The sequence below is a fragment of the Canis lupus genome, chromosome 10 (genome assembly GCF_048164855.1).
Source record: "Canis lupus baileyi chromosome 10, mCanLup2.hap1, whole genome shotgun sequence".
NCBI classification, from domain to species: Eukaryota; Metazoa; Chordata; class Mammalia; order Carnivora; family Canidae; genus Canis; species Canis lupus.
The window spans coordinates 74,496,378-74,511,772 of record NC_132847.1 but is presented as its reverse complement, the minus strand read 5'-3'; the positions used below and the strand labels follow the sequence as shown (position 1 = coordinate 74,511,772).

At 59.2% G+C, this 15,395-nt stretch overlaps 1 protein-coding gene across 2 annotated transcripts in view; it reads left to right on the top strand.

Annotated features, from left to right (window-relative positions):
• BRINP1 (BMP/retinoic acid inducible neural specific 1) overlaps positions 1-15,395 on the top strand; it is a 167,199-nt gene that overhangs the window by 132,284 nt on the left and 19,520 nt on the right. For both annotated transcript variants that reach the window (XM_072842553.1, XM_072842552.1), the window contains 2 exons: positions 5,236-5,472; positions 9,413-9,635. In XM_072842553.1, coding sequence (XP_072698654.1) covers positions 5,236-5,472; positions 9,413-9,635 — 460 coding nt within the window. The remainder of the gene's footprint in view (positions 1-5,235; positions 5,473-9,412; positions 9,636-15,395) is intronic.

The window sequence follows — 15,395 nt, the reverse complement described above, 5'->3', positions numbered from 1 at the left end:
GTCTCTTTCTCCGTCTCTATCTCTCTCTCTGTCAAATGAATTTAAAAAAAAAAATCTTTAAACAAAATAATAAGCCCATTAGTCCGTTCATGGAGGCCCCCCTTTGTGACCTGACATAAACCTAATCAGCTGCCAGGGCCTCGCCTCCTAATCACAGAGTGGCTCTGGGGGTTTAGGGCCTCGACTTATGACCTTGGGGGATGGGGACGCAGGCATCAGCCCACAGCAGCCAGGTGCTCGCCAGCAGCCGCGTAGGCGTCTCCCGCTCCCCTCCCCACAGCAGTCCCTGTGCAGAACCTCACAGGCGAGTGACCTGAATTTCTGAGAGGCTAAGGCGTCGGCAGGGGCCGCCTGGGCCAGAGCCCCCGGGGGAGCACTGAGGCAGGAGTCCCTCTCAGGCCCACTCGCCCCTGCCCCAGAGCTGGACACGCTCGTCTGGATTCCTGGATTTGAGGCCTGAGTCTGTTACTCTGGTTGTGGGGCTTCAGGCCAGCTTTGGGCCAATTCCAACATCCTCCAAGTGTTTAGAGGCCACTTTCTTTTTCTTTTCTTTTCTTCTTTTTCTTTTTTTCTTTTTTTCCAGTTGGGGTGAAAAAGAGAATTAGCCATTGAATGAAAATCCAACAAATGAGTGTCTGGAGCCTCTACGGGGGCTTGCCCTTAATTTATATTCTAGAGGTCAGGGCATCTGTCCCCCTGAAGCCCACTCTCCAATGGGGGAGATGAGAAAAAATATGAAAACAAACGAATAAGCTCAGTTCCATCAGTAATTAGTCCTCTGATGAAAATAGAAGAAGAATTCTTTTAAAAAAGATTGTATTTATTTATTCATGAGACCCAGAGAGAGAGGCAGAGACCCAGGCCGAGGGAGAAGCAGGCTCCCTGCGGGGAGCTCGACGTGGGACTCGATCCCGGGACCCCGGGGCCACAGCCTGAGCCGGAGGCAGGTGCTCAACCGCTGAGCCCCCCGGGCGCCCCTAGAAGAAGCCTTGTAATTTGGGTGACCTGGGAAGGGCTGCGGTTGCAGGACAAGGGAGCCACGCAGAGATCTGGGGAAAGAATATACTTGGCACAGGGGAGGACCCGTGCGAAGACCGTGGGGAGAACAAGACCCGCACAAGGGAGGGACCAGAGAAGGGCAGGACGCCTGGTGTGTTTGGAAAAATAGTAATAATATTAGGAAGAAGGAGTGAGGAAGCAAAGGGATAGAGAGGACAGAGCTATCCCCCCTCCCCCCCGTGTGATGGACAGAAGGAGAAATCTTTCCTCCACACACAAGGACTGCATGTAAAATACAAAAAAGAAAAAAAACAAGAATCGTGAGATGTCTGTGTTGCGGCTAAGGTGGGAGGAAGACGAAGGGAGATGGGGCAAAAATCAGAAGAGAAAGAGGATGACGTGGATGTTGTTCCCACATCTCTCCATTGCCCACTCGCTTCGTAGAACAGTGAAACATTCCAATTTAAAGTATAACAAGATTTTAAAGAAAAGTATAATGAGGTTGGGGGGGAGATGTCCCATATGTTCAGCACGAGTGACTTGGTGTTCAAGGGAAACGCTCAGCTATTGCCTTCCTGGGTCTTTTGAGGCAAAATTTATATGCTCCGCAATGATGGTGGCCTTTCTCTCCCCTCCCGTCCCCTCCCCTCCCCTCCCCTCCCCTCCTCTCCCCTCCCCTCCTCTCCCCTCCTTTCCTCTCCCCTCCTGTCCTCTCCCCTCCTGTGGTCTCCCCTCCTCTCCCCTCCCCTCCTCTCCCTTCCCTTCCCCTCCCCTCCCCTCCCCTCCCCTCCCCTCCTCTCCTCTCCTCTCCTCTCCTCTCCTCTCCTCTCCTCTCCTTTCTCTCTCTTTTGTCTCCTCTCCCTCCCCCTCCCTCCCCTCCCCCTCTGTGTCTTTGGGAACCGGGCCCAGGATACGCCCCCCCGCAGCGGGCAGCAGCCGTGTGTCCTGCAGACAGTGGCCCCGCAGCCCGCCCCCCCCGGGTGATTTGCGCCCCGTGGAGGCCCGGTCGGGCGCCAGCCTGGGGTCAGCAGCGGCCCCCCCGTGGGACCCGGGTCGTCAGGAGCCGGCCGGGCCGCTGACTGCTCCGTGAACCTCCGCCGCCGTAGAAACGGTTATGTAACTTTAAACAGTAATGACATTTTGCAGAAAAGTGCTTTTTAATTGCTACGTCTTCATTATTCTCTTTCAAAATCGCCCAGGAGGTTCTGCCTCCGAGACAGCTCGGCGTGATCGGAGTTTCCATTTTTAAAGAGCAATCAGTTTTGTGTTTCAGCCGCTCCCGGAACCCCCCAGCCCCAAACTTCATCTGCGTTCAGTTGCATTAAACGTGGTAGGTAATACCGCCTTTTGTATCCTTGCCAAACGGAGAGATGATTTGACGCAATTTTCTAAAAATGCTCTCCCCAAATTCCTTTTGGGCCGGGACCAAGAATAGAATATTTTATCCCCTACAAAAGGGAGAAAGAAAATGATGAGCAAGCTAGAAAAATAGGACTGAGAGTATAGTCTATAGAGTTCCAACAGGAACTTAACCCCAATCCATAGACTCAGATGCCTATAGGGGATTGGGATCAGCTAAAAATAAATTCTGCTTCGGAAGCGGAAAAACCGTGATACAGATAAAATGACTCAATAGTGCACAGTCTGAAAGAACGGTCGACGTCGCCGAGGAGGGACCGCACGGCCTGTTGGCTTGGGCCCGTCTTTGGGGCGTCTGTGTCGCGCTCCCGGGGGGCAAGCCCTCGCCAGCACCACGCAGCACCACGCGGGGCCCTGGCCCTTGGGGTGGAGCCACCAGGCCCCGCAGCCCGCGGTGCCCAAGCCACGGGCTCCCTCGACCCTGAGAACCTTCTGTACAGACTGAGGGAGACTCGCCTTCCTGAATAGCTGCCCCCCCGTCCCCCCCTCCGTGCAGCCTCAACAGGCACAGAATCCTAAAGCCCTCTCCTGCCTGGTGAGTCCCTGCAAACAGCTCAAGGCAGCCTGCGGGGCCTTCTCTGTGGTTAGATGCCCACGGCTCCTGCTCGTGGCTCCTGAAGGTTCTGTTGACGCTGTGAACAACGTCAGTCCCAGCGGCGACTCCGTCATCACTATCACCATCAAATGTAGGGCGCCGGGGGGGCTCGGGCCATTAGGCGTCCGACTCTTGATTTCTGCTCAGGCGTGACCTCAGGGTCGTGCGACCGAGCGCCTATCGGGCTCCAGGCTGGGCAGAGAGTCCCTCGAGGAGTCCCTCTCGCCCCCTCCCCCTGCTCGCTCTCTCTCTCTCTCTCTCAAATAAAGTAAATATTTTTAAAAACGATAATAAAAGGAGGAAAGAAAAAAAAAAGGTAACAGGTGACATTTGCTCTCGGCTTGCCGTGTGCCAGCAACTGTTGCGGACAGTTCGCAGGGGTTCCCTCCCTTGGTCCCCTCCACGGCTCTGCGCTGTGGGCACGTCGAGCGTCTCCGTTCTACGGAGGACGAAGGAGAGCGTGAGATGGTTGGAGTGGCCGCCCGAGGTGTGAGAGGTGTGAGGAGGTGTGAGGAGGTGTGAGGAGGTGTGAGCTGTGAGCTGTGCAGGCCGTCGGCAGAGGGGCCTGACCTCCTCCGGGCCCGGCCGCGCCGCTGTCTCCCCAGCGCCCTCCTGAACAGTCATTTCTCAGCTGCCGCCGAAGACGGGTTGACGCGTTGGCGCCTCATTTCTTTCTTAAATGCTTTGAAGGTGGGAGGGGGACGTAGAGGCACAACTGTGAAGCAGAAGGAGAAATGCCGAGCTTCTGCGGCAAACCCTCCGCGAGTGGGATGAGGGGGTGTCCCCGAAGCATGAATGAGAAAAAAGTGTAATCCGGGGAACCCCGCCGCTTTCCACGGGGCGGAAACCACTGACCCGTTAGCCCCGCACACGCCGGTGGCTCGGGGTGAGGTAGAGAGACGGCTCTTGGGTGGAAGCGCTGCTGTCGGGGGCTGGCGGAGCCCAGGGCTGCCCTTCTGTGCGGACGCCCCGGGCCGGGGGTGGGGGGCTGCGCCGCTGCCGACTCTGGGGCAGGCGAGTGGTGCGCGCCTGGAGAGCCCCGTCTGTGTCCTGGGCCTGCGGGACTCGGGCCTCGACCAGTCACGTGCGGAGAAGAGGTTATGAGACGGGTCCGGAGTGTGCATCCTGCGGCCTTGGGCTGGTCGTGTCCCCTCCATGGGCCTTGGCCTCCTCGTTTGTTTGTTTGTTTTTGTTTTTGTGTTTTTTGTTTTGTTTTGTTTTCTGTTTTTTGTTTTTTGGCCTCCTCGTCTTTAGAGCAAAGGAGAAAAACATAATCCTCCCTGGGGTCGTCCTGCACCGATATTATTATTTTTAAGATGCCCTGGTTTTATTCAATCACACCCCGGCCTCGTATTACGCTTCTCCTTGAAATTTACCAAAGTGGCCTCATTACGCGCAGGATGACGTCCCAGTCCCCCAGCAGCCGGGAAAGCCCTGCGCCCTCTGGCATCTGCTCCCCTCTGACACCTGTTCCCCCACTGCCCGCCCCCCCACCCCGTCCCATCCCTCAGTCACCGGCAGCTCCTGACATCTTCATCCTTGCTACTAGGGTGTGTCTCCTGTTCTTTTCCTGCGATGTCCCCTTATCCACCTTCCAGCCGCCCCGCAGCGGCCTCCCCGCCACCCGAGCAGGGTTGCAGCCTTCTGCTCTCCCCCCGCCTCACGCGGCCACCGTGCTCAGGTCTAGGAAGCTGCGTTACCACGACGTGGGTCCGTGTCCGTCCCTGCTGATCCTACTGTTCACCGCCAAGGGCAAGGATCCTGTCTTTTTTTTTTTTTTTTTTTTTTGGATCTCTATAGACCTAGCGCCTAGCTCAGGACTCGTGCTTCGTAAATAGAGTTCATAAACACGCGAAGGAAGGGAAACGAAAGACATGAAGGACGGAAGACAAAACAAACCATGGTCTTGTGCTTTCCATAAGGGTTTTCTCCCCAGACGGGAAAGGCCGACACCAGATCTGGCTCCGGCTCAGTCCTGGTGAAACGGAAGGAAGGAGGCCTCTGAGAGGTGGCCAAGGTCGGGGCTTGAGGGGGCCAAGGACCAGCAGTTGCCGGAGGCCTCGCAGGCCCAGAAATATTTTGGTGATGGTTCACGGGCTTCAAAAAAAAAAAAAAAAAAAAAAAAGCCGGCAGCTTCAGACTTCTCCGCATCACCTCTCCAAACTGTTAATGAAACACCTCCGTTAACCTTCCTTTCTCCCCTTCTTGTTCTTCTCCAACAGGTCTTCAGATCATCTTCCCTCAGTATCTGCAAGAGAAGTTCGTCCAGTCGGCCTTGAGCTACATCATGTGCAATGGGGAGGGAGAGTACGTGTGCCAGAACAGCCAGTGTAGGTGCCAGTGTGCGGAGGAATTCCCCCAGTGCAACTGCCCCATCACCGACATCCAGATCATGGAGTACACGCTGGCCAACATGGCCAAGTCTTGGGCCGAAGCCTACAAGGACCTGGAGAATTCAGGTAGAGAACCCGGGCTCGCAGTTCTGCAGCCGTGACCCTGAGCCACGTCTAGGGGGGACAACTGTCTAACTGGAGTTGGGGCCACCGTGAGGGGGTGTCCAGTGTCCCCAGCTCTTTCACTTTGGGGGGACCAGGGCCAGGCCTAGCCGCTGTCGTGGGGTCGGTACCCAGTCAGTCTCCACTGAGTGGAATAATGAACCCCATGATCGAGTTTGTGGTCCTAAGATGGATTGTCTCTGTTGAACCCAGAAGACAGAGGAACGCCACGTAGGCCCTGGAGGGTGGAGAGGCAGAAAGAAGTATTTGCATTGATTCCTGAGTGTGTGTGCGTGAGCGTGAGCGTGAGCGCCTGTCTCTGAATCAGCAACACGCGTGCACGTGCACTTATGCACAGGTGCATCTATCTCCATCCATGGAACACATGCGGGTAGATGTCCGTACGGGTCAGAGAGCTCAAGGATTCGCAGTCACTTTGCAGGTATTTAGCCTATTTCCTGCTTTTCATGGTTCAGAAAGTGCGTGGTCATGAATTCCAGGGGAGGAAAGTCGTTCTCCCGGGGCCGGGTAGTGAGTGAGGGCCAAAGCTGGGTCTCTGCCTCCCTGGAGCTTCCAGTTAACGTGGAAGCCACATGCGAGTGGGGCGACCCGTACAGATAATTACGCACGGTAATTCGGTGCGTGGGGAGCGGGGGTTAACGTGGTCGGGCGGGTCCGGAGAGGCAAGCTGGGGAAGAGCAGCTGAGAGGCGAAGCACCTGTGACACAGAAGTCAGCAGGTGTGCACACGACAGCTGGGGGGGGCGGGGGGCACCCCCGGGGGCCCAGGGGGGTCAGGACAGCGGCGAGGTCAGCTCGATGGTGCGTTGGGCAAACGGGGAACGTGCGGAGCTGCCGCGTAGCCAGGGCTCCGTGTCACATTGAAGAGATGGGTGTTGAGACCCGGGAGCCTTGGTTAGGTACGTGGGTTAGACCGGACGCTGGTACCGTTCACTGAGCTAGAGCCCCTCGAGAGGTCGGACACGAGAAGCTTGGAAGCCTTGAGACTCCCAGGGAGAGGGGCCGAGCAGCCGCACGCCTCTGATACGTGCTTGGGTACTGGTCAGAGGCGGCCAGAGGCAGAGAGCGACGCCGTTTCTTTTAAAATTAATATTCCTTAAATTTATCACAAGCACCGCACCACGGAGGAGGGAGGGGGCCGAGGCCCGGCGTCTCCCCCAGGGTCACGTAGTTAGTAAACCAGGGCCGGTAACGGATCCCCGGATTCCAAATCCAGAGCTCGTCGCGGCGCTCGCGACACTGTCAAGTCTTCTTTACCCCCTAGGCCTCTGCTCCCTCATCTGATAAATGAGACGACGTGTTCGTGGTTTTCATATTTGAATGTGTTTAAATTTTTAGCCGAGAAACCCTTTGATCGAGCAAAATCGCACCTCGGGGCCGCTGTGCCCTGCAGGTAAAAGCTGAGCCGCACCAGGGGCCCCAAAAGCCACTGGTTTCCGTGAACGGGGAGCCCCCGCCAGCCTGGGGAGCGCACGATGCCCGAGCCGTCCTGCCCTCGGGGGCCCCGAGTGGAGCCCTGGCTGCCCGCGAAGCCGCACCCATCGGTCCACCTAGAACCCCAGGGACTCACGGAAGAGACGGTCCCTGTTCCGACCATTACGTGGCCTCGAATGAAAGAAGCACTTGGTGAAATGCTTTGCGGCGAGGTTCCCGGATTGCTAGGAGGCAGAGGGGAACCCACGCTGTGTGGGGGGCTCGTTAGCGCATCAGCCTTTTCCCAAGGAAGGGAAACCACTGTCTGCGGGTAGACGGGGTGCAGGGGGGAGACACAGACCTGACGGGGTGCAGCATAGCCGAAGGGGCCACAGGAGCGGCTTCCGCGGCGGGCCGTCTCCCTGCGAGAGCTCACGGTGGCTCCAGGTCCCCCGCACTGAACCCCTGGGGATGCTTTTACCCACCGACGAGACCGCCCGTCTCTGGCTGGTGCACGTGTGGCTGGTGCACGTGTGGCTGGTGCACGGGGAGTTTCCCGCCCTTCGCTCAGCCCCCGGCCTCGGGAGGGAGCAGTGAGCAGCCCAAAGGGAAGAACCAACGGCTCCTTTGTGGTCGGGGGCCGCGGTCAGAGCCAGCCCAGGTTGCAGCCTAGACGGGCGTCCACGTCTCCCTGGTGGGGAGGGGCCCTTCTCCTTTTAGTCAAGAAAATCAAGTTAGTTTGTCTTTTAAATTATAAAGCCCCGTCTGAGCGAGATCCAGGTTCATCGGAATGACTGTCCCATCCTTCGAGGTCAGGAGAGCCTTCCCAGGAGAGGCCGCGTCCTCCGTGGGGTGGGCGCGGGCACCCAGGAGCAGTCATTAGGGCCGGCCCCCTGCCTCCGGCCGGCTCCCCCATAAACCAGCCATCCTTTGGGTCCAACGCGGCCACCCATCCCCTGGGCGTGTCCCGAATGTAGGTCCCCGGGATTGGCGTGGAGTGCGGGAGTGCCTGTTGGGCAGATGGGGAAACTGAGGCATTGCACGGCTGCTCGGGGGCTGAGGTTGCCGGTCGGTGTCCTGCGCATCGGACTGTGGGTAACGAGGCGCCGGCAGCGTCTTGGGAGTCGGAGATCCCTGCGTTCCGCACCCCGTACTTATTTATTTTCCTCCCACTGCCCTCATCCGCTTCACGGGTTGAGAGTAAGTGTGTGAAGCCAGGAGGAGCGTGAGACTCGCGGCCTGGCCCGAGGCCCTGCCATATGCGGGCCGTGGGGCCTTGGGAGGTGACTGACCTCGCCGTGTCCTGGTTTCCCTGAAAGGAGGCGCTGAAAGCACCCACCTCCTCGTCTGCCGTGAGCTCGCTTACGCGGGTTGGGGTTTGACACGGAGCGCCGTGCCCCGAGAGCTACGGAGGCATTTTTAAAGCTGAAGTGAATGCCTAACGGACTCGGAATTTCCTTGTGGGCTTCGTGACCCCAAGTGGAAGGGGTACTAGGCTGCAGATACACACACATCCCCCAAGCGTTTATTTGGCTTTCTTTTCCTCCGATAGGATCAACTTCCCAATTCTTTTCCCAATAGTGGGGGAGGGGGGTGGCCGGGGTCAGTATTACATTAAAGAAGCAACAGCTCGGGTTTCAGTCCTGCCTCTTGTCCCTCGAAGGCCTTTCCACCTTCAGTAAATCACGTCCCCACTCTGCGCCTCAGTTTCCCTCTATGCACAACAGAAGAGCTGCCCTTATGTCGAGTTGCAGCCAATCCCGAAACTCTGAAATACAGAATCACAGGCCGAGGCAGGTCACGTCAGGGTCACCCCAGGGAACCCAGACTTGGCCCCATCTCTGGAGCTGATCCCTGAAATGGGACGTGACGTGAAAGGGCACCCGGACACCTTCCAGCAGGACCGGATTGCACAGGGGGGGCTCGACCCCCCTCAGCTCTCTGGCACCCCTACAGGTGACGCCCAGGGGACGGTCAGGTTGGCGCCCGCTCTGTGGCCCTCCCTGCCCTCCTGGGGTCCTCAGTGGGCGCCTGCGGGGGGCTCTGGTCCTTCGGGCGGCAACCGTGTCGTCCAGGATCGGCTAATACAGTTCCCATCACTCCTGCATTTACGGCTCCCCTTCTCCTGAAGGCACGTGCTGGGGGGTCTTGAATGCTGAGCTGGATAAAAAATGTGGGTTAATTGATGCGGAGACCATATCAAGTCCGGATGATAGTGCGCATCGTTATGCCGCCGGCCTTGGGATGCCGGAGTCCGGGAAGGCAGGGTGGGGCCTGGGCGAGCGGAGTGAAGTGGGGGGTGAGGGTGGGGGGGCTCCCTGCAGGGCGGCGGCCCCTGGGCGCCTGGTCGGGGCCCACAGGGGACGTTTCCTTGGCAAGCCCGCGTTGCCGGGTGGTGGGTCGGCCGGGATGCGGCTCGGAGGGGGCCGCCCGGCTCAGCCCTTCTCCTTGGCCTTTGTCTCTCTTGCCAGATGAGTTTAAGTCCTTTATGAAGCGTCTGCCCAGCAACCACTTCCTGACCATCGGCAGCATCCATCAGCACTGGGGCAACGACTGGGACCTGCAGAACCGCTACAAGCTCCTGCAGAGCGCCACCGAGGCCCAGAGGCAAAAGATCCAGCGCACGGCCCGCAAGCTGTTCGGCCTCAGCATCCGCTGCCGCCACAACCCCAACCACCAGCTGCCTAGGGAGAGGTAGGTGCCCCCCCGCCCGGCGCCCCGCCAGCTCCCACCCACCGCCGCTTACTCTCCCCCGTGCAGAGGGTGCACCTGCGGGCGGCAGGCCGGGCCTTGGGGGGTCCAGACCACCCGTTCCCTGCGTCCTCTCTGGCTTCTCTGCTGCTGGTTCGGGCCCCCCCACGCGCCCCGGGTGTCTCCCCGTTGCCTGAATACGCCCTGAACTTTTGGCCTCTGCCCCCGGCCCGAGCCCTCGGCCTGTGGGAGGGAAGCCAACGGTAGCCCTGACTGCTGGGTGACACGATGCTGGGTGCTTCGGATGTATTATCTATTTCATTTAAAAATCACTCAACCAAGCGGATTTTTAGCAGCCCCGTCTTAGTGGTGATGAAACCTGGTTAAGCAGTCAGTCCGCTCCCTATCAAGGGCCTCTGGCCAGAGCCTGGGGTCAGGGAAGCAAACAGGGGACAGGCCATGAAAACTTGAAGGAGGCACTCCGTGGCTGGTGTGTGGGTGCAGGGCTCTCCCCGGAGGCCGGGAGCCTCCTTCATGGCCCAGAGGCCTCGCTGGCCCTGCTCTGGGCTCGCAGGACAGAAGCACCTGCTCTACACAGACCTTAGGGTTGATTTGCTCCCTCTGGAACCATCAGGAAGGAGCCAGGATTCAAATCCAGGCTGTTCAGACCCGGTTCCCCCGGCGTGTCTGTAGGGGTGCGTCTGCCCACCCCCTCGAGGCGGCTCGAGCCAGCAGGAGGCAGACTTGGGGGCCGTGCACCTGCTCCAGCCAGCACAGCTGCGCCTCCGTGCGTTCCACATGCAGGGGGTCGTGTTCCACTTCACCGGGAGAGAAGAGTCCGGCTAAGGGGCGCCCGGAGGCTCAGTGGGTTGAGCGTCCGACTCTCGGTCTCGGCCCCGGGCCTGACCTGGTGGCTCTTGAGACCCAGCCCCACGTCCTCGTCCTGGAGCCCTGCACCCCGCGGGAGCCTGCTCGGACCTTCGCTCCCTCCGCCCCTTCCCATGCTCGCTCCCTTTCTCTCTCTCCCAAATATAAATAGATGCGTCTTTCAAAAAAATAAGGAAAAGAGTGAGGCTAAGTCCCATCGACTTAACAGATCCGCCGTGGGCCACGCGTGTACACGCACGGTTGTGGGCCCTGTTGTGCGGATCAAAGAACAAGCTCCGAGGGGTCAGGCCATGGTCCAGAGCTGTGGGGCACATCCGCAGTCCCCACCTGGACGTGACGGAGCCCCCAGGGAACATCTACAACTGTCTGAGGACATTGTGAGCCTCGGGGTGGGTGTGGGCATCCTTTTGCACAGGGCCGTCCCCACCAGAGTTACCCTTCTCCAAGTCGGTGGTGCTGAGGCTGGAAGCCCCGACGTGCGAGGTCCCCGGCTCCACGAGTCTATATACGGGTTCTCCATCACCCCTCGGGCCCGTGCTGCTCTCCAAGCACACCCCTCACCCCTGCCACCTCCACGCACCCACCTGTTTTCCTCCTATTTTTCCAGACTCAGATCAAATGCCACCTCCTCCGTGAAGCCTTTCCTGATGGCCCCGGCCAGCACAGGCGCCGCCTTCTCTAAGTCCTCCCCCGTCCACTGCCCGTCTTCCCTATTGCTCCTCCTTGTGCATTCTGGGCTGCGCTCGTCTCCGCCTCTCCCACTCCTGCCAACTCTCGGCCCGTTGCTCTGCGCCCGGTCCGTGATCATCACTCTGTGAGCCGAACAGGATTTGCTCTGCCGCTTGCTCCCTCGTTTCAGGGCCGTAGGAGCAGGACCTAGGAAGGTGGTGCGGTCATAGGACGGCTTCCGTGCCACCTGCAGCAGGTGCCAAACCGCCCCCGTGAGCGCCCCCCTGGACCCCACCTGGGCCTCCGTCGCGTGCCCTGTGCCGGGCACAGTGGGGGACTCGGAAATGAACACAGTGAAGGGTCGCCCCCTCCCCCGGTTCCGCGGGGCCGTCTCCCCTGTGTCCTCACGGGGCATCCCCTCTGTGCATCTGCTTGGGGCTCACCTCAGTGACCTCAGTGACCTCGTTTCGACTTAATCTCCTCTTCAAAGTCCCTCTCTCTGGATAGAGCCGCATTCTGAGGCCCCGAGCGTGAGGGCTCGAACATGGGAACTGGGGGGTGGGTATAACAGCCCAGAACCGCAGAGACGTGGTCCTTCGGTGAAGAGACCGTGCGCCCCAGGATTCGCCACACGGGATGCAAACCGGGCGGGGAAGGGTAGTGTTAGGCCAGGACCAGACTTTAAAATGGGTCCATCTGTCGATTTTGCCGGTCGTCAACCTCAGAGGGTGGAGCCGAAGGTCCAAGGCCCCGTGAACGGTGTGGACGGACGCATTTATGAAAGGGGACAAGAGCGTCCAGGTGCAGATCTCAGGGCGCCATCAGTCAGGCCTGGAGGGTTCCAGAAGGAGGGCGGCCCCACAGGCGTTGCCGGGAGGGAAGGGGGAACAGAAACAGTGATGGGGGAGCCCCAGCCCCAGTCAGGGCACTGCATTGAGACCGTGCCTTGCACTGGCCAGCCGGGGTCCTTCGGCGCGTCCCCTCCCTACCCTGGGTGCAGGTGTCCACAGGGTTCCCCATCCGTGCGGGCCGTCAGGCTGCAAAGGTCCCGCCGCCACCGGACCTGCAGACGTGGCAATAACACTTGCCTTCATGTGAAGTGTGAGGACTAAGATCTTAAATTTTTAAAAAATATTTTATTTATTTATTCATGAGAGAGGCAGAGACACAGGCAGAGGGACAAGCAGGCTCCCTGCAGGGAGCCCGATGCGGGACTCGATCCCAGGACCCCGGGGTCACGCCCTGAGCCCAAGGCGGACGCTCAATCCCTGAGCCCCCCAGGTGCCCCCAAGACTAAGTTTTTAAAATTTGAAAAAAAAAAAAAAAAAAAGCAATGCCTGACTCAGTTAACAGAGGGCTGGGGGTGGCGGGGAGAAGGAGGCGCTGCCGCTGTATCTGCAATCCCCAGGCCAGGCGAGGTAGCTCACTTGCTCCTCGCCGGAACGGCATGAACTAGGTTCCTGTGCCGTCTTACGATTCCTATTTTACAGGTAAAGGAACTGAGGTGCAGGGAGTCTAATCACATGCCCAAGGTCAATAAATGTTAATTATTTTATTGTTACTTCAGAGAAGTGCTTGCCTATAAAATTAAGTGGTAATTCAAATCTAGATAATTGGAGCTCAGGTTATTTTTAAAGAATTATTTATTTATTAGAGAGAGAGAGAGAGAGAGAGAGCATGCACGTGCATAGGGAGAGGGAGAAGCAGACCCCCCCCCCCCAGCAGGGAGCCTGATGCAGGGCTCGACCCCAGGACTCTGGGGTCACACCCTGAGCCAAAGGCAGGGGCTCAACCGCTGAGCCCCCCGGACGCCCATTCGTGGCTCAGTTTGAGGCATCCTGAAACCCTAACAGTGGGCTGGGAAGCAAAGGGGCCTTCTGGCCATCGACTGCTGCCAACAAACTCAGCCCAAGACTTCGTGGCTCAGAGCCGCACTTTCTGACAACCTCTCCTGAATCTGTGGGTCGTTACGGGGCACGGCCGGGGTCAGTCAGGCTGGCCGGGGCTGGGCTCAGCTGTCCCTCCCACGGCTGGCCAACCGCCGGCTCTGGGCTGGGAGCTCGGCTGGCGCTGCCCGGCAGCCCGCCCACGCCCCCCATCCACGGGGCCTGGGCTTCCCCAGCGTGACAGCCGGGGACTTCGTAGATCTTGGCCCTGGAGGTCAGACAGCGTCACTTCCACCGTGTTTTGGTGGCCAAAGTGCAGCGCGGACTCAGGGGCGTGAGTACTGGGAGGCGTGGGTCTCCGGGGGAGAGCGGCACCTGCCAGGACTGGAATCATTCCTGGGGGTTAGGTGCCACGGGATAGGGTGGGTGCACATGGAGCTAGACGTGACCGTCTGACGTGCAGGGCCAGAAGGCCCGTACAAGCCCTAACAGCCTCCCACTGAGCCGCCGTTGTAGCCAGCAGGAGGGCTGGCCAAGGGGAAGGTTCTGGAGCCCAGCTACCTGGCTGCAAGTCCCAGCTGTGTCCGCGGCTTATCCTGTAACCCTGGGGAAGTCCACACTGGCTCTGAGACTCCATTTTTCTCCTGGGTAACACGGGGCTTATGATAGTGTTTCGAGGATTAAAGGCCTTAATGCACATAAAATGCTTAGGACAGTGTCCGGCACACGGAAAACACGCCGCGCACGTCAGCTATTTTCCTTAAAGATTTTTAGTTTTTTATTTATTCATTCATGAGACCGAGAGAGAGAGAGGCACAGACCCAGGCAGAGGGAGAAGCAGGCTCCATGCAGGGAGCCCGATGTGGGACTCGATCCCGGGACCCCGGGGTCACGCCCTGGGCCGAAGGTGGCACTAAACTGCGGAGCCACCTGGGCTGCCCGGCTATTTGCCTTATTGTCATTTTACGAGGTGCTGACATTTGGCCTGTAAGGTCTTGGCCTGTGGCAACTCAGCGAGTCCAAGTGTTGGTAACGACGATATGCGTACACGGTACACGAGTGTGCATGGCCCCCGTGTACGTGTGTCTGTGCACCTCTATCCACATGTGTGTGTTCCCTCAGGGATCCACGCGGAGCCGGGTTTCTGCCCCCCCCCCCCCCCAGTACCCGGCTTTCAGTACTTGCTAAATGAGCACGGCGGACCGACCTGCCGAGCTGGGATGCCCACGTATCCGCGCCCGCTGGTCCTCGTCAGTCCTCTGTGTGCATATACGTCACCCAGCCCTCGTCCTCTCTGCACAAACTTGCTGGATCGGACTCCCAGACATCAGCGGGAACTGAGGGGGCACACGTGTGATTAGTTTGCCCGAGGTCACAGGGCAGGTGAGTGGCAGGACTGCAGTTGTCTCACTGGGCGGGTGCGGGCCCCGAGTGCCGTGCGGCAGCAGAGACCCGTAGCCGTGCTTGCTTGGGGCACCCCGTGTGTGGATGGCGATGGCAGAGCAGGGTTGCTCGTTCAGGTCGTGGGGGTGGCGATGGAGCCGGATGAGAATTTCATAGGCTGGGATGTAGGAAGGGGCTTATGCTGCGGTGCTGCGGGACCCCGAGTCCTCGTCTCCGGAGCCCGGGCAGGCTCACCAGAGGGGCTCGGGCTCCGGGCAGGGCTGCACCAGGCACACCGTCACCCACTGTAGCACCACGACCGCCTGCTCTGGCAGCACTGAGTCCTCCCATTTTACGAGCAAGGAAGTTAAGGCACAGAGATGTGGACTGACCTGCTGAAAATCACGCTGCGGGGAAGAGGCAGGATTCCCGCCCCGCGGTCCTCTCCTGTGGCCTCGAGGCTCGTGTCCCTGCTCCCGAGACGATGGCCCAGGGGGTTCACACCGCCTGCCTAGCTACTCACTGCGCAGTGATGGAAATCACCCCACGTTCCTTGCAGAGAAGGGGAAGAGGACACAGGAATGGGGAGAGGGAGGAAGAAACGGGAAAAAGGGGCACGGGAGGTAGGAAGGGAAGGAGGGAAGGAGGGGAGAGGGAGTCGATGGAGCCCCAGCAGGTCAGCCTGGCCAGTGCTGAGTTCGGCAGGCTTCTGTGCAGGCCCACAAACGCCAACTGACTGACCCGGCCTCCCAGCCCAACGCCAGGCGCTGGGAGGCACCCAAAGAAATAAGCAACAGGGCCTTTGTCCTCAAAACATCATTATTTAGGGTCAGGGTGTGCTTCTGAGAAGGACAAACTTTCCAGGACAGACTGGCTTTGAACCAGAGGACCTGAGTTCGAGTCGTGGCCAGAACTGGTCTGTAGCAGGTGCTCCAGA